The sequence below is a fragment of the Camponotus floridanus genome, unplaced genomic scaffold (assembly GCF_003227725.1).
Source record: "Camponotus floridanus strain SB8 unplaced genomic scaffold, Cflo_v7.5 scaffold84, whole genome shotgun sequence".
Lineage (NCBI taxonomy): Eukaryota > Metazoa > Arthropoda > Insecta > Hymenoptera > Formicidae > Camponotus > Camponotus floridanus.
Window position 1 is genome coordinate 657,817 of NW_020229854.1, and position 16,447 is coordinate 674,263.

At 39.4% G+C, this 16,447-nt stretch overlaps 3 protein-coding genes across 3 annotated transcripts; all 3 read left to right on the forward strand.

Annotated features, from left to right (window-relative positions):
* The first annotated feature begins 248 nt into the window (after positions 1 to 248).
* On the forward strand, positions 249 to 5,182 carry LOC112639717 (putative mediator of RNA polymerase II transcription subunit 21). Its single transcript, XM_025414593.1, has 4 exons — positions 249 to 255; positions 343 to 588; positions 672 to 906; positions 5,059 to 5,182. The coding sequence occupies exons 1-4, from the start codon at positions 249 to 251 to the stop codon at positions 5,180 to 5,182; spliced, it is 612 nt and encodes a 203-aa protein (XP_025270378.1).
* Positions 5,183 to 9,245: 4,063 nt separating this feature from the next.
* On the forward strand, positions 9,246 to 13,841 carry LOC105254264. The gene is made up of 4 exons (XM_011262817.3): positions 9,246 to 9,299; positions 11,387 to 11,542; positions 11,844 to 13,164; positions 13,291 to 13,841. The coding sequence occupies exons 1-4, from the start codon at positions 9,246 to 9,248 to the stop codon at positions 13,839 to 13,841; spliced, it is 2,082 nt and encodes a 693-aa protein (XP_011261119.3).
* A 1,142-nt stretch (positions 13,842 to 14,983) lies between these two features.
* Positions 14,984 to 16,033, forward strand: LOC105254266. Its single transcript, XM_011262819.1, has one exon. It carries the CDS (start codon positions 14,984 to 14,986, stop codon positions 16,031 to 16,033), a length of 1,050 nt encoding a protein of 349 aa, XP_011261121.1.
* The last annotated feature ends 414 nt before the right edge of the window (positions 16,034 to 16,447 follow it).

Below are 16,447 nucleotides of genomic sequence, written 5' to 3' on the forward strand. Positions count from 1 at the left end.
TATAGAAATTTGAAATAATCAGAACTCACACACAAATCGGGATTGTGACAGTTCTTGAACACCAAGATTTCAGAGCACGTATAAAAAAATATGTTTACTTGATAGTACAAGGCGACAAGATTATCTGATGAAAATAAATGCCGCGAAATAAATGAACGGCGTAAAACAAATTAAACGGCATGAAACAAATAAACAAATGCCGAGTGTGTCTCATTGTCTGTTCATCCAAGCACGGCGACAGATCGAACATGTCTCGTAAGTAAATCATTATTTATACAAAGATATTAAGAAATAATTTAATCTTTAATTTCTATTTTAATTTTTTTCTTCATAATTTTATAGAAGATATTAATGAAGAGATGGGCGCTTTGGTGCTGCAAGATGCTGCGCAGCCAACGATGCAGCAGCTGATGCAACAAATGTTGCATCAGCAAAATTTGTTGCATCAGCTGCAAATATTTATGCAGCAGCAGCAGCAGCAGCAGCAGCACCAGCACCAGCACCAGCAGCAGCATCAGCAGCAGCCGCCGTCGCCGCCGCCCCCGCCGCCGCCGCAGGAACAGAAGGAGCAACAGCAGGAGCAAAATGGTACATGATTTTTTATATTAAATTATATATATATATATATATTATAATTTGTTTTATTTTTCAGAAAATAAAATTAAAAAAAGAGGAAGCGGCAAGGCTCGTGCCCGCTAGTATACCCAGCGCGGCAGGGGCATGTCTGGCGGTCGAGGAGGCGACCGAGGTCAAGGAGGCTGGGCCCGAAGAGGCGCCGGGGTCCGAGGAGATGGCTGGGCCCGAGGAAGCCGAGGAGGCGGCTGGGCCCGAGGAGGCCGAGGAGGCGGTTGGGCCCGAGGAGGCCGAGGAGGCGGTTGGGCTCGAGGAGGCCGAGGAGGCGGAACCGTTATTAAAAATTATTATTATTATTGATATATACAAACATAAAAAATAATTAATAAAAAATAATTAATAATTTATAGAATATTTATTTATTCAATATTTTATTCCTTTTATCCCTTATTCCTAGATATTTTTTCCCCATCCTCTATATATAAATACAATGTGGTATAATAGGGCTCTAGGCGAAGATCCACATAAAAAAATCTAACGCGCCATTGGTGATACCCCGTGGGTGGTGTGGAAAATCGCCACACTCATTAAATTTCTTTATTTTATTATTTTAAATGTATATTTATAGAGAAACAAGTTAAATACTATACTAAATAGTTTTATAATATATTTTGGTAATATAATTAGTACATATTCATATTTGTATAATATATTTATAATGTATATATATATATATATATACAGGGTCTACCAAAAGTGTGGAAACCCCTAAATATCTCGGAAAATATACGTTTTACAGAAAAGTGTTTCCAACAAAAGTTGTAGGGTTTAAGAAGATCTATATACTGATTCTATCAGTTTGACCTTGGATGGCGTCGTCAAGGTCAGGTCAAGGTCACATTGACTTTTTTAAATGACACCCCCTACATTTGATTGCATATTCTTATAGCTTAATTCAAGAGCTTTCCAAAACACTATAATAATGTTCATTTTTATTAAGTACTTTGCGAGTTATGAGGGTTGAATGATAGAGTAGCGCCGGTATTAACATTATCCAAGGTGTACTACATGGAGGTTACTCGCTCGGATTTGCATCTGTTGTGTGTGTGATCCAGCTAACTAAGGCAAGATCGATTCCTCAACATATCCTCATATTTCGCTGAAGTCAAATTGCCAAAAAATTGCTCCATAAAACGTGTATGAAACGTCTCGTTAGTTCCTTCATTTACCGCTATGTGACGCACTACATGCAGTCTAACTCGCATTTAAAATTCAACTAAGAATGTATAAAGCTATCAAAGAACGAGCACCTTCTAACTTCAGCTTTGAGCAAGCAGAAATTAATTGTTATCGTCCAAATACAACGTACGATTAATTAAAATTAAACGTTTTAAAAATGGCTGGCGACTTGTCGGAACGTGAAAGAATCACTATCCTCATGATGCGTGGATGGGGTGATAACGAAAGATCGTTCTCTGATGTCGTTCGATTATTTAATGACACGTATCCGAACCGTCGAATTAATAAGTCCACTGTGTTAAAAACAATAAAACGTTTTAGACAAACTGGTAGCGTAAGAAATCGCTCTAAGTCAGGAAGACCATTGTCTGCAACCAACGAAGAAAAACAACTTGATGTTCTGCAGACATTTATTGAAGATCCCAATTCTAGTGTTCAGAGAGTCGCTCAAACTCACGATATTGCTCCCATGTCGGTTTGGAGAATTTTAAAGAAGAACAAGTTCCATCCATATAAATTGCAATACGTTCAAGAATTGCAAAACGGAGATGAGGAGCGTCGTATACATTTCTGTGAAAGAATGATGGCACTAATAGATGTCCGGCCCATCTTCCCTTATCAAATTGTTTTCACAGACGAGGCAACTTTTACCTTAACAGGAGAAGTTAATAATCAAAATTTTCGTTTCTGGTCAGATGAGAATCCGAATTGGGTGCGGGAAACTCACACACAACATCCACAAAAAATAAATGTATGGTGCGGAATAATAGATGGCTATTTAATAGGGCCGTTTTTTTTTGAAGAATATTTGAACGCTCAAAGGTATGAGAGATTACTTGTTGATCAAATAATTCCAGCCATACAGAATACTTTTCCAAATAATTTCCAAGAAATATGGTTTCAGCATGATGGAGCTCCTGCTCATTTTGGTGCAGGACCACGTCGTATTTTAAATGAGACTTTTCCGCTACGGTGGATTGGAAGAAGGAACGGAAATGAGGGAGGAGAGGATTGGCCACCTCGGTCACCAGATCTAACTCCTCTTGATTATTATCTATGGGGATATCTGAAGAGTAAGGTTTACAGAACAAAACCTAAAACCATTCACGAATTGATACAGCGAATAAGGGATGAAATGGCTTTGATACCTTTTGAAACGAATCGTAAAGTCATTTCTACATTCTACCAAAGATTAGCATATTGTCAGGAAGTAAATGGCAGCCACTTTCAGCATTTACTTTAACACATTGAAACACATTTGCAATCGTTTGGTGCAACCTAACCTGATCTCTGTATACACGCACCGCACGCACGCACACGCACACATTTCGAACAATTATTATGATAAATGAGCATCCACAAATTTATTTACTGTTTACTATGTCGATTGCTTTCCAGGTCTTTAAATGCTCGATTGTAATTTGGTTGGGTCTTTGCTTTTGCTGACTGGATCCACGACCGATCTTGCCTTAGTTAGCTGGATCACACACACAACAGATGCAAATCCGAGCGAGTAACCTCCATGTAGTACACCTTGGATAATGTTAATACCGGCGCTACTCTATCATTCAACCCTCATAACTCGCAAAGTACTTAATAAAAATGAACATTATTATAGTGTTTTGGAAAGCTCTTGAATTAAGCTATAAGAATATGCAATCAAATGTAGGGGGTGTCATTTAAAAAAGTCAATGTGACCTTGACCTGACCTTGACGACGCCATCCAAGGTCAAACTGATAGAATCAGTATATAGATCTTCTTAAACCCTACAACTTTTGTTGGAAACACTTTTCTGTAAAACGTATATTTTCCGAGATATTTAGGGGTTTCCACACTTTTGGTAGACCCTGTATATATATTTAATAATATATATATACATACAGGGTGGGCCATTTTAAGTGATCCACTCAAATATTTCGGAAAATAATGAAAAATCAAAAAAATGTTTCAGATAAAAGTTGTATGGCTTGAAGGGGGCCATCAGATAGTGGCAATGATTTGACCTTGGAGAGTCATTTGAAGATGACGTAAAGGTAACCTTCAATTTCTTAAATGGAACTCCCTATTTTTTATTACATATTCGTGTAGCTTATCTCGAGAGCTTTCCATAACACTATAATAAAGTATTTCTTCATTGAGTACTTTTCGAGTTATGAGGCTTGAAATTATTTCTTAATTTTGTATAAACCGTAAAATATCTAGTAAAATATTCATTTTTCGATTATCTTGCTTTAATACTTTTATGTACAAAATAATGAGAGAAATCAATTGGTGTAAAAAAAACACATAGTTGTTTCAAAGAAAAAATATGTAATTGTTAATTGCAAATTACATATTTTTTCTTAAAAATAACTGTTTCTTTACACCAATTGATTCCTCTCATTATTTTGTACACAAAAGTATTAAAGCAAGATAATCGAAAAATGAATATTTTACTAGATATTTTACGGTTTATACAAAATTATGAAATGATTTCAAGCCTCATAACTCGAAAAGTACTCAATGAAGAAATACTTTATTATAGTGTTTTGGAAAGCTCTCGAGATAAGCTACACGAATATGTAATAAAAAATAGGGAGTTCCATTTAAGAAATTGAAGGTTACCTTTACATCATCTTCAAATGACTCTCCAAGGTCAAATCATTGCCACTATCTGATAGCCCCCTTCAAGCCATACAACTTTTATCTGAAACATTTTTTTGATTTTTCATTATTTTCCGAAATATTTGAGTGGATCACTTAAAATGGCCCACCCTGTATATATATATAATATATATTATATATATATATATATATATATATAATAAATATATTAAATATATTAAATATTATATATATATATATATATATATATATATATATACATTATACAAATATATTATAATTATTTAAATATTATTCTTTGTCGTATAATATGTTTATAATATGTATGTGTATACATATATATATATATATATATATATATATATATATATATATATATATATACAGGGACATATTCTAAACACATTATACAATAAAAATGCTGTAAAAGAAACATTGAGCGCATATCGAGATATCGTAGAGCGTGACGCGTCGTGCCCGTCTTTCGGTAGGAAGGAGACAGAAGACTGTATTCTGTCCTCTTCTTCTATCCGAAGCTAGCCGAAGCGCCGAGCTCACACGTACGCTTACGCTTACATCCTCATTACCCCCTCCACGCCGTGTTGCATGTTGCTTGCGGCGGAGATCTGGCAGCTTTGCAGCAAGGTGAACGACACCCTCTTCTCCGGCTCGGCAGCTGCTCCCCGTTCGACGGTCGAAGTGGCCCTGGTGATCGGGGCGTCGACGCTGGTCGTGGAATGCGGCTCGGCTGGCGGCGAATGTTAGCGGAAGTATGACCCTCCGGTTACACAAAAGAGGAGTACTCAAGCTGAATAATATGCAGTGTTATTGACCCTGCAAATGCTCCGAGCTGAGACTCAAATTCGGCTTCTCGCGGTCGGCCTTATATACGGGCCCTGCCGGATTTCACTTGCGCGAAGATCGGCGCCTGTATGCCCGTGCTGCCGCGCGCTAGTTTGCGCGCCTAGATTGCCGCGCGTTCAGGCGCTCGGCGCTGTACGCCGTTACGCCTGTGTGGCGTATGGCAGAACGCCACATATACATATATATATATATATAACAGTCCTGGATATATAAAAAATTATATTTTTATATCATAAAATGTGTCGCATACTATCCGCTAATAAATACATAAAAAGGCATAAAGTAAAATATAAACAAATTTTTCTAAATAAATAAAATAATTTTGATATATAGCCAGTAGTATTATTTATGTTTTTAAATGTATTTTAGAGAAATATCTATAGTTTGCTGCAAGCTGTTAATGCTTGATTGTATAAAACTTGTAAATTTATTTCATGCAATTATAGCATGAAATAGTAAAAATATGCACTATAAATTATTACTTTTATTGCGTAAGTGTAAGTAAATGATATCTCTCGTATTATTGCTTTTATACTCTTTGGCTGATGGCAGAGAACGAGATGTTAGCATTTACGTCTGTTGTAATCATAGACGTAAAATAAGGCAGAGAAAAATATATATGCTATTTATGTATATGTTTTTCTCTGTCTTACTTTACGTCCATGATTACGACATACGTAAGCGTTAATATCTCGTTCTCTACCATCAACCTTTCTCTTCCTTCTTTCTTTAATCATTTTTTTCGTATCTTTTATTATACTCTTTTGTACTTCAAATAAAGTAATTAAATGAGAGTAAAACGTATTAGACGTGTATATATATATATATATATATATATATATATATATATAATGTATATTATATATATATATATATATATATATATATTCACACATAACACTACTCTTATTGCCAGTTTATTACTTTATTTAAATTTAATCATTACAATTAAAATAAATTAAATAAAGTTAAAAGCTCCTCTAAATTAACAAAACTAAATGAATAATGAAAGGCAATAAAGAGCCAACGCAGTTGTAGGGCGTGGATAAAATAATTTCCAAAGCAGCAATTCAATTTTAACGATCCTTTCGCTTTATTCCAAACGTTTCGGACTCAATTCGAGCCTTCTTCAGTGATTCTGAATAAAAACAAAGAAAAAATACATAAATCAAATGAGAACAAAATAGAAACACAATATCAATAAAATACAAAAGAGAGAAGAAAGCATAGTCACATGAATGCATGGTCTATAAGAGCGACACGACTTCGTCAAGGCTGATCCATCCGAGAAAGCACGATGCAAAAGGGTACCTCTCAGCGGTACAAAGCACGAAAAGCGATGCACTGACAAAATATATATAATCAAAACTAGTCACACGTCTTAAAAGCGAGAGAAATTCATCAACGTTAGTCAAAGGCCACTCACTCACTCAGACAAGAGACGAATTAGCAAAAACGACACGAAATAATCGACACGATAACAGTCGAATGGGCCGATAATTTGAACGGTAACGGTAATCATGTCATAGTGTGGTCGGCAATAACAAATATAACGAGGACAAAGCCAGTCAAACAGAAAAACCGTTAAATTTTTGGCATGTTTTCAATAATCGACAGACACGAAGTATTCAATTTTAAAGTGTCGCTTTGGAGGTTCAACGCCTTCTTTTGGTGCTTAATATGAATCATTTCCGATATTAGTCTTTTTCCTAAAAACATTTCTTCATCCAAAGCTCGTGATTATATTTCTGTTGCGAAGTATAGATCGTTAAACTGTACAGACGGCGTTTTACCGAGAGCTTTGGGCTGCCGAAAATTCATAAGAAAAATGACCCGTTACGCATAATAGTCTCATCTAAGAACACATTGCTTTATGGTCTCGCTAAATTTGTACATGACATCATTTATAAATCTATTCCGAGACCTGATAGCCAAATTATTAATAGTGCGCAAGTAGTCGAGAAACTTAATGGCAAACGTATTGTGGGCGATATAAAACTAATTTCGTTGAATGTCGTCTCACTATTCACCAACATACCTTTGGATATGGCCATTAATAGTTTGTCTGATAGATGGGACTATATAGGAATTAATTGCCGGATACCTCGCGATGAATTTCTATTGGCAGTTCGCCTTATCTTGAATTCTACTTTTTTATGTTTAATGATGTTTATTATCAATAAACATTTGGCACGCCCATGGGCTCTCCTATTTCCCCGATTATCGCTGAGATCACGCTTCAAGATTTGGAGTCAAGGGCTATCGCGGCTCTACCTATGAATCTTCCCTTTTATTTCAGATATGTTGACGACATCGTGTTGGCGGCTCCCTCCTCGATGCTCAATTTTGTCTTGAACACTTTTAACTCGTTCCACATAAGGTTGCAATTCACTGTTGAGGAGGGTGTCGACAACCGTTTGAATTTTCTTGACATCACAATTATTTTAGAGAATGGATATATTGAATTTAATTGGTTTCATAAACCAACTTTCTCGAGAAGGTACCTCCACTTTGAATCGCGACACCCCCTTTGCCAGAAAAAGGGCACGATCATTGGTCTAACAGATAAAGTTTTTCGGCTTTCTCATCCTAAATTTCATAAAGAAAATCTCGAAATTGTTGTTAACATCCTTCTGAACAATGGATATCCGCTCTCTCTTATCTTTCGCACTTTGTCGATCGGCTTAATATCCTATTTCATAGATTTAAGAACAAACATGACAACGCTTTGAATGATGTTGAGAGTGTGATTGACGTTGAGAGAGGTGGAAGCAAGATCACATATTTTAATGTTCCATACGTGAAGAACATATCAGAACGTTTCCGATACTGCGTTAGAGATCTTGATGTTAGGCTTTCTTACACCGGAATAAACAATTTGCGCAGATTTATTAAAGTCGGCAAGGACGGTTTACGGAAGGATTGGCGTAGTAATATAGTGTATAAAATTAATTGCACAGATTGCGACGCCTCTTACGTAGGACAAACGAGTCGCCTGTTAAGGACGAGGATCAAAGAACATAGAAGGAATCTTACGTCCGTCATTGCCGAACATAGAGCGCTTAATCACACTTTTGATTTCGATGATGTTGAGATTTTGGATGAAGAAATGTTTTTAGGAAAAAGACTAATGTCGGAAATGATTCATATTAAGCGTCAAAAGAAGGCGTTAAACCTCCAAAGCGACACTTTAAAATTGAATACTTCGTGTCTGTCGATTATTGAAAACATGCGAAAAATTTAACGGTTTTTCTGTTTGACTGGCTTTGTCCTTGTTATATTTAGTTTGTTATTGCCGACCACACTATGACATGATTACCGTTACCATTCAAATTATCGGCCCATTCGACTGTTATCGTGTCGATTATTTCGTGCCATTTTTGCTGATTCATCTCTTGTCTGAGTGAGTGAGTGGCCTTTGACTAACGTTAATGAATTTCTCTCGCTTTTAAAACGTGTGACTAGTTTTGGTTATATATATTTTGTCAGTGCATTGCTCTTCGCGCTTTGTACCGCTGAGAGGGCTTTTGCATCGTGCTTTCTCGGATGGATCAGCCTTGACGAAGTCGTGTCGCTCTTATAGACCATGCATTCATGTGACTATGCTTTCTCCTCTCTTTTGTATTTTATTGACATTGCGTTTCTATTTTGTTCTCATTTGATTTATGTATTTTTTTCTTTGTTTTTATTAGAATCACTGAAGAAGGCTCGAATTGAGTCCGAAACGTTTGGAATAAAGCAAAAGGATCGTTAAAATTGAATTGCTGCTTTGGAAATTATTTTATCCACGCCCTACAACTGCGTTGGCTCTTTATTGCCTTTCATTTATTCATTTAGTTTTTTTAATCATTACAATCTTTATAATTTTTCTATTTATTTTTCAGCACGAAGTGAAGGTGCCTCGCGTTCCCAGACGCAAAATAATGCATCGTCTCGGACATCATCACCCCAGATTACTGGAGTGATGATGTCTAAGATGATGCAAGAAGGACCGGCACCTTCTGAGAGCCAGGAACATGTAACGCACACCGCCCCGCCATATACTACGTGAGAGCGACCGATTTAATAAGGTAAATCCAAAATTTTTTGTCACGTGTTTCTATACATAGAGACAGAAAAACGTTCGTTGACGCGGTTATAGATATGCATGCGTGAGTATAATAATTTAAAGTTATACGTATATATATGAATCATGCATTATGTACGTGTAAGGAAGAAATCATACAACGAAAGAGAAAATTGTAGGAGATATTTCGATATTATAGCATTATTATAATGATATATGCTAATATATTGTTATAATAATGTTACAATATCGAAATATTTCCTACAATTTTCTCTTTTGCTGTACAATTTCTTCGTTACGTACGTAATGCATACTTCGTATATATATTACAACTTTAAGTTATCATACTCACACATGCATATCTATAACCGCACCGCCAACGGACATCACTCCTGCCTAATGCGTGTTCATGAAAAATATATATAAAGTTATGTTTGTTTCAGCGTATCAACGAAGCAGTGCGGCGGGCAGTTAATAAGGAGCGGCGGAAGAGGCATGGCCGTTCATACGTCACTATCACCGCATCATCAGCATATACAGGGTGTCCTAGACTACACGTACACCCCTTTTCTTTCAAAAATTAAGCATTTTAGAGAAAAACGTTTTCGACAAAAATCGTATGGTATTGAGGGAAACATAAGATGATGTCATTGGTTTGACCTTGGATGGCATTATTAAGGTCAGATCAAGGACACTTTTAATTTCTTAAATGCAACCACATATTTTTTATTGCATATTCTTATAGCCTATGTCGGGAGCTTTCCAAAACACTATAATAAAGTATTTTTTTATTGAGTACTTTTCGATTTATGAGGCTTAAAATAATATCTTAATTTTACATAAACTATAAAATATCTAGTAAAATATTTATTTTTTGATTATCTTATCATAATACTTTAATGTACAAAATAATGAAAGGAATCAATTGGTGTAAAAAAAACACAATTGTTCCGAAGGAAAAATATGTAATTTGCAATTAACAATTCCATATTTTTTTTTTTAAAACAACTGTATGTTTTCTAATGTTTTCCTAAGTATATCGCAAGTGAGACATTAAAACCGCGAGTGTGTAAATTCACTCATCATTGCATAAAGGATTGCGAACAATCAGTCGCGAACTCAGTAGAACGAATCGACTCCGTATCACACGTGAACAGTCTGAGCGCGAGTGCCGGGATTCATCAGAGCGCCTCCACTCTGGGCATAAGGTGGAGCCTCCTTTTCATTGAGCCTCCGCTCATTCGTGTGCTCGTGAACTATCGCCGTCTCACTCGCTCTCACGCAAACCGTGAATAGTGCGGTCTCGCTCGATCTCGTGGACGGCCGATAGAGCGTCGTCTCGCTCGCTCTCGCAGACAGCTGATGGAACGCTGTCTCTCTCAATCTCGTGCGTTCAACCGTGAATCGTGCGGTCTCGCTCGCTCTCGCGGACGGCCGATAGAACGCCGTCTCTCTTTATCTCACACGAACAGCTGATAACGCGTTGTATCGTTATATCAAGGAAACAATTGTATAGTGCGATTTCGCCACACCGAGTACGAATCTCGACATGCTCCAATACTCGAAATAACGTCGCACATGCATCAAAAGCTCACAAATCTTGTACATATCGTGTATTTTTGTGCAATAAACTTATCGCCACTCTTGTGTGGATGTCACTGTGGTACAATCAACGTAACAATTTAACGTTATTTCATCCCGTCACTCATCCAGTGCGAAATTACGTGATTTTCAAACTCGCGATACCCTCTCGGGTGTGTCCCGACAAATAAAATCGCAATTCAAAGTTGCGATCCCGAACATTTTGATCCTTCGAGCCGGATCGCGAGAACTCTGAGACAACGTGATAATAGTTCTGTGAGTGACTTTGAAAACTGTTGTGGACATCAGTGACAATGAGTGAATTACTGGAAAATCAGCTCTCGCTGCTACGTTCTATAGCAAAATCATTGGACAATTTTAAGAAACTCGGGCGGAACAATCTCACTCCCGCCAAGATACGAAATCGAATGACGTCACTCAAGGAAACCTGAAACAAGTGTCTGGAAGTGCACAGCCTCTTGCTGAAACTGTATCCGGAGTCCAAGCGCGACACTATCGCCTACTTCCGAGAGAAACAACGGGATCAGTACGAAGAAATCTGCCTAAAAGCGCTGGACTTCATGTCGAAATGTTTAGAGGAACTGGAACCGTGCGTAAGTCCGTTCCAATCAAGCGACCGATCTGTATCTCATATACAGTCGGAATCGCTATCGTTAAAACATTTACCGCCGATCAAATTACCTCCGTTCTCCGGTAAAGCCGACGAGTGGGAAAATTTTCGCGATAGATTCACAGCGTTAATTATTAAGAATCATGAACTGTCCGATTTTGCTCGCATGCATTTTCTAGTATCAAGCTTGGCCGATAGAGTTCGCGATGTTGTAGCCGGTAACCGCTGATAATTTCGCCATCGCTTGGAAAGCGTTAACCTCTCGTTTTGAAAATAAACGTAAGCTTATTGAAATTCATGTTGTGGAATTATATAATTTGCCTCCCGTCAATCGGGAATCTCCTGTGGAATTGCACGCTTTACGCGACAAAGCCGATAAGGCACTCTCAGCTTTAAGACGTTTAAACCGAACACAATATGGTATCCTCAATGATATTCTCGTCTATTTCGTATCGCTCAAGCTTGACCCAGCCACTCGCCGCGCTTGGAAACTCAAAACTGGATCTGAATCGACGTCGCCAAATTACGAAGATTTAATTAACTTTATATCGTCGCGTGCGCTCGCTATTGAAGAATTATCGTCTTCCGAAGGCAATAAATGTCGACAAACCGTAAAATCGAATAATGCGACACTTTCTAATCAGTCTCCCGATCAATGCAAACTTTGTAAAAAACCGCATTATATTAGTAGGTGTCAGCAATTCTTAAATAATAGTTCGAATCAACGACGCGAATTAGTGAAAAATTCAAACAGATGTTTCAATTGTCTCGGCATAAAGCATTCCGCGCAAGAATGTAAAAGTAAAAATACATGTCGCACGTGTCAAAAGATGCATCATTCTCTCTTGCATATTGATTCGACCTCTTCTATCGATACAAGCGCGACACAATCTAATGCGTTAAGCGTAAATAATACCGTCGACGCTCCCGAAACGTCAAAGGCCGTCGCAATGTCCGCCGTATGTTCAAGTGCGCCCGTGTCATCCGTCCTACCTGTCACGGCGAAAGTAATGGTCCGATCTCTCGACGGTCGGGTCTGTGAAGCTCGTGTCCTGATTGATCAAGGGTCCGAGGTCACATTTATTTCAGAAAAATTAGCAAGAATATTGCGTTTAAATCGAAAGCGAATTCTCGCTCAAATCTCCGCAGTAGGAGGTGTCGACGCGGATACATGTCGATACTCCGCTATCATTGAACTCGTACCCCGCGGAAAGCCTAAGCCAGTTTTCACAACAGTCGCATACATTCTCAAGGCGCTAACTAAATACGCGCCGCTATTGTCAGCATCAGTAGCTGACTGGAGACACTTAAATTCTCTCACGTTAGCGGACGACGATCCTACAGGATCAAGTCCTATTGACATCATAATTGATGCTGATATTTATGGTCACGTCATTCTGAACGGAATCCGGAAAGGACCAATAGGGCAACCTATCACCCAACGATTTCACTTTGGATGGATTCTTTCCGGACCAGCTCAAAATCGAAACGCTGTCGCTCATACAATTAACGTTTTTCATTGTTCCCTCGAGCATGATTTACGTCAGTTCTGGGAAATTGAGGAAATTCCACGATCTAAAATTTTGTCTCCTGCTGAAGAACAGTGTGAAAATCATTTCGTTAAGACTCACTCACGAACCTCCGGCGGGCGTTACGTCGTTCGTCTTCCGTTTAAAACAACGCCTATTGACATCGGAGAATCACGATCTATAGCTATACAATGATTAATAGCTTTAAAACGACGCCTAGATACGAATCCAGATATTAATTCGGAATACTCGGCTTTTCTCGAGGAATATGAGCATCTAAACCACATGCAAAAAGTGCAACCGCCAATCAAGCCTCAGTCGCAAATGGTCTATCTACCGCAACACCCCGTAATTCGCGCAACGAGCTCAACCACAAGACTGCGCGTAGTATTTAACGCATCGAGCCTCACTACAAATGGGACATCACTAAATTCTCATCTCGAAATCGGGTCTAAATTGCAAACAGAAATAACGTCGATTTTACTGCGATGGCGACAACATAAGTATGTTTACATGGCGGATATTGCCAAGATGTATCAACAGATTTTAATTGACCCTCGTGATCGCAACTACCAACGCATCGTCTGGTATAATCAAGATCAAATCGCTATCCAGGATTATCAACTATCGACTGTCACTTATGGAACCGCTTCAGCCCCGTTTCTTGCTCTGAGAGTGCTGAAGCAATTATTAACTGACGAAGGGGCCGCGTTTCCCCTCGCCGCTCCGATTTTTCAAGATTTATGTGGATGACGTTTTGTTCGGAGCAAATGATATGCTATTGCTACGCAAATCGCGCAAACAAGTATGCGATCTTTTATCTCGCGATGGCTTTAATTTACGCAAATGGGCAAGCAACAGCTCCGATTTACTATCAGATATTCCGAAAGAATGTCATGGATTCGCCGGAAATAGATCGCTCACGCTTGAGGAGAATTTCAGCGTCCTAGGATTATCATGGAATCCCGCTTGTGACACTTTTCAATTCCGAGTGTCTCTTCCACAATCACTTCCCAACACGAAGAGGACAATCTTATCAACGATCGCGAAATTATTCGATCCGTTAGAATGGGTGTCACCCCCGTGACAATCAACGCTAAAGTCTTCATGCAACAATTGTGGAAATTAAAGTTGGACTGGGATGATGTCATTCCGTCACAAACCCTTGAGCGCTGGGATTCAATCTATCAAGACTTATCCACTTTAAATAATCTTCAAATTCCTCGGTGGACGGGTCAGGATTATGACACTGCGAATTACACGGATTTGCAGACGCGTCTAATGTTGCGTACGCCGCCGCAGTTTACATGCAGACGACATCAGGATCAGGAAAAAGAACGACAACTTTATTAGCCGGTAAATCAAAAGTTGCGCCACTCAAAACAAAAGATGAGTATCCCTCGACTCGAGTTACAGGCAGCGTGCCTTCTGGCTCGATTAATCGAGTTTATTCAGCCATCGCTATATATGTCAAACGATGCCTGTCATTGGACGGATTCCACAGTAGCATTAGCAAAGCTAATGGGTAAGCCCGCATCTGGTTAAGCTCGCATCCATCAAAATGGAAAACCTTCGTCTCTCATCGAGTTGCCGATATACAGTCACGATTACCTCATGTCAAATGGCGTTACATCCCATCCGCGGATAATCCAGCAGATTGTGCTTCTCGAGGGATTTCAAATTCCGAATTCAGCTCCTTTCATTTGTGATGGCACGGTCCTCCCTGGCTCAAGCTGACTCAAACTGAATGGCCAAAGGACCCCGCTTCTCCGCTTGAGGAAACACCCGAGGAGAATCGAAATCTTACCATACACTTAGCTCAAACAGAAGCCGGTTGGGACTTAGCGACAAGATATTCTATCTGGCCAAAATTGATAAAAATCACGGCATATCTCATGCGTTTTGCGAACAAGTGCCGCAAAAGGAGTCAAATTTCACGCTCCTCAAAAATTCAAGGTCAAGCTTTATCGGAGGCGGAATACCGAAACGCACGTCAATTTTGGTTCCGAGTCATTCAAGCGGAAACATTCTCAGAGGAACTTCAGGCACTCAGGAGCAATCAATCACTCCCATCAAGATCGCCGCTCACAGCGCTGCAACCTTTTCTAGACGAAGAGAAAATTATTCGAATCAGCGGACGTCTCAGACATTCCGCGCTTTCGTTCGCCGCTAAAAATCCAATACTATTAGCTCCTCATCCGATAGTCAAGCTTATCATACGACACGCTCACGTTCGAGCGCTACACGCTGGCGTTCAACTGACATTAGCCACTATACGCCAAGACTATCGGATTCTCCAAGCGCGAACGCAGGTCAAGCAGATTATACATCAATGCGTTAATTGCGTAAGAGAAAAGGCCGAAGTTCCCACGCAATTAATGGGCGATCTTCCGCAAACTCGAATCTCCACGCCCGCTCGAGCTTTCAGCCATTCTGGGATAGATTATGCAGACCCCATTTTCACTCGCGCATCATCAGGTCGTGGAATTCCGTCACGAAAAAGCTACATCGTTCTATTTATCTGCCTAGCTTCCAGAGCTGTTCATTTGGAATTAGCGAGCAATTATTCCACCGAAGCGTTTCTCGACACGTTCTCTCGCTTTTGCGCTCACCGCGGTCTACCGTCCATGATGTATTCTGATAACAGTACCACATTCGCGGGAGTCGACACCGAATTATCAAAGGCTTACCAGAACGAAATGCGTAATTCCGATTTCCAGAGTAAAATTGCGACTGGCAATATTCGCTGGCAATTTATCCCTCCCCATGCCCCGCATTTCGGCGGGCTTTGGGAAGCCGGAGTTCGCAGTGTCAAACATCACTTGCGACGGATTCTGGGCTCTCATACTCTAACTTACGAAGAGTTTTTTACTCTCCTCTGCCGCATTGAGGCCTGCCTCAACTCCCGACCCCCCTATCAGTCCATTCACAGATACTCTAGATAACTACAACCCCCTTACACCGGGTCATTTTTTAATCGATTCATCAATTACGGTGAATCGCGAACCGTCTATTTTATCCGTTAACGAAAATCGCCTTTCCCGCTGGCAATTGATTCGTCAACTTACGAAGCGGTTTTGGAAAATTTGGCAGAGTGACTAAGTCAATACTCTGCAGCAACGAACAAGGTGGAAGCAAGTACAGCCTTCCGTGAAAATTGGCACAATGGTTTTAATCCGCAACTCCTTAGTTCCGCCGTGCAAGTGGGAATTAGGCCGGATCACGCAATGCCATCCCGGGTCCGACGGATACGTTTGCATAGTTACTGTGCGCACCGCACATTCCGAGTACAAACGACCGATAGTCAAGTTATGCATTTTGCCTATCGACATCGAACATCCGGCGAATAAACCGCCCAG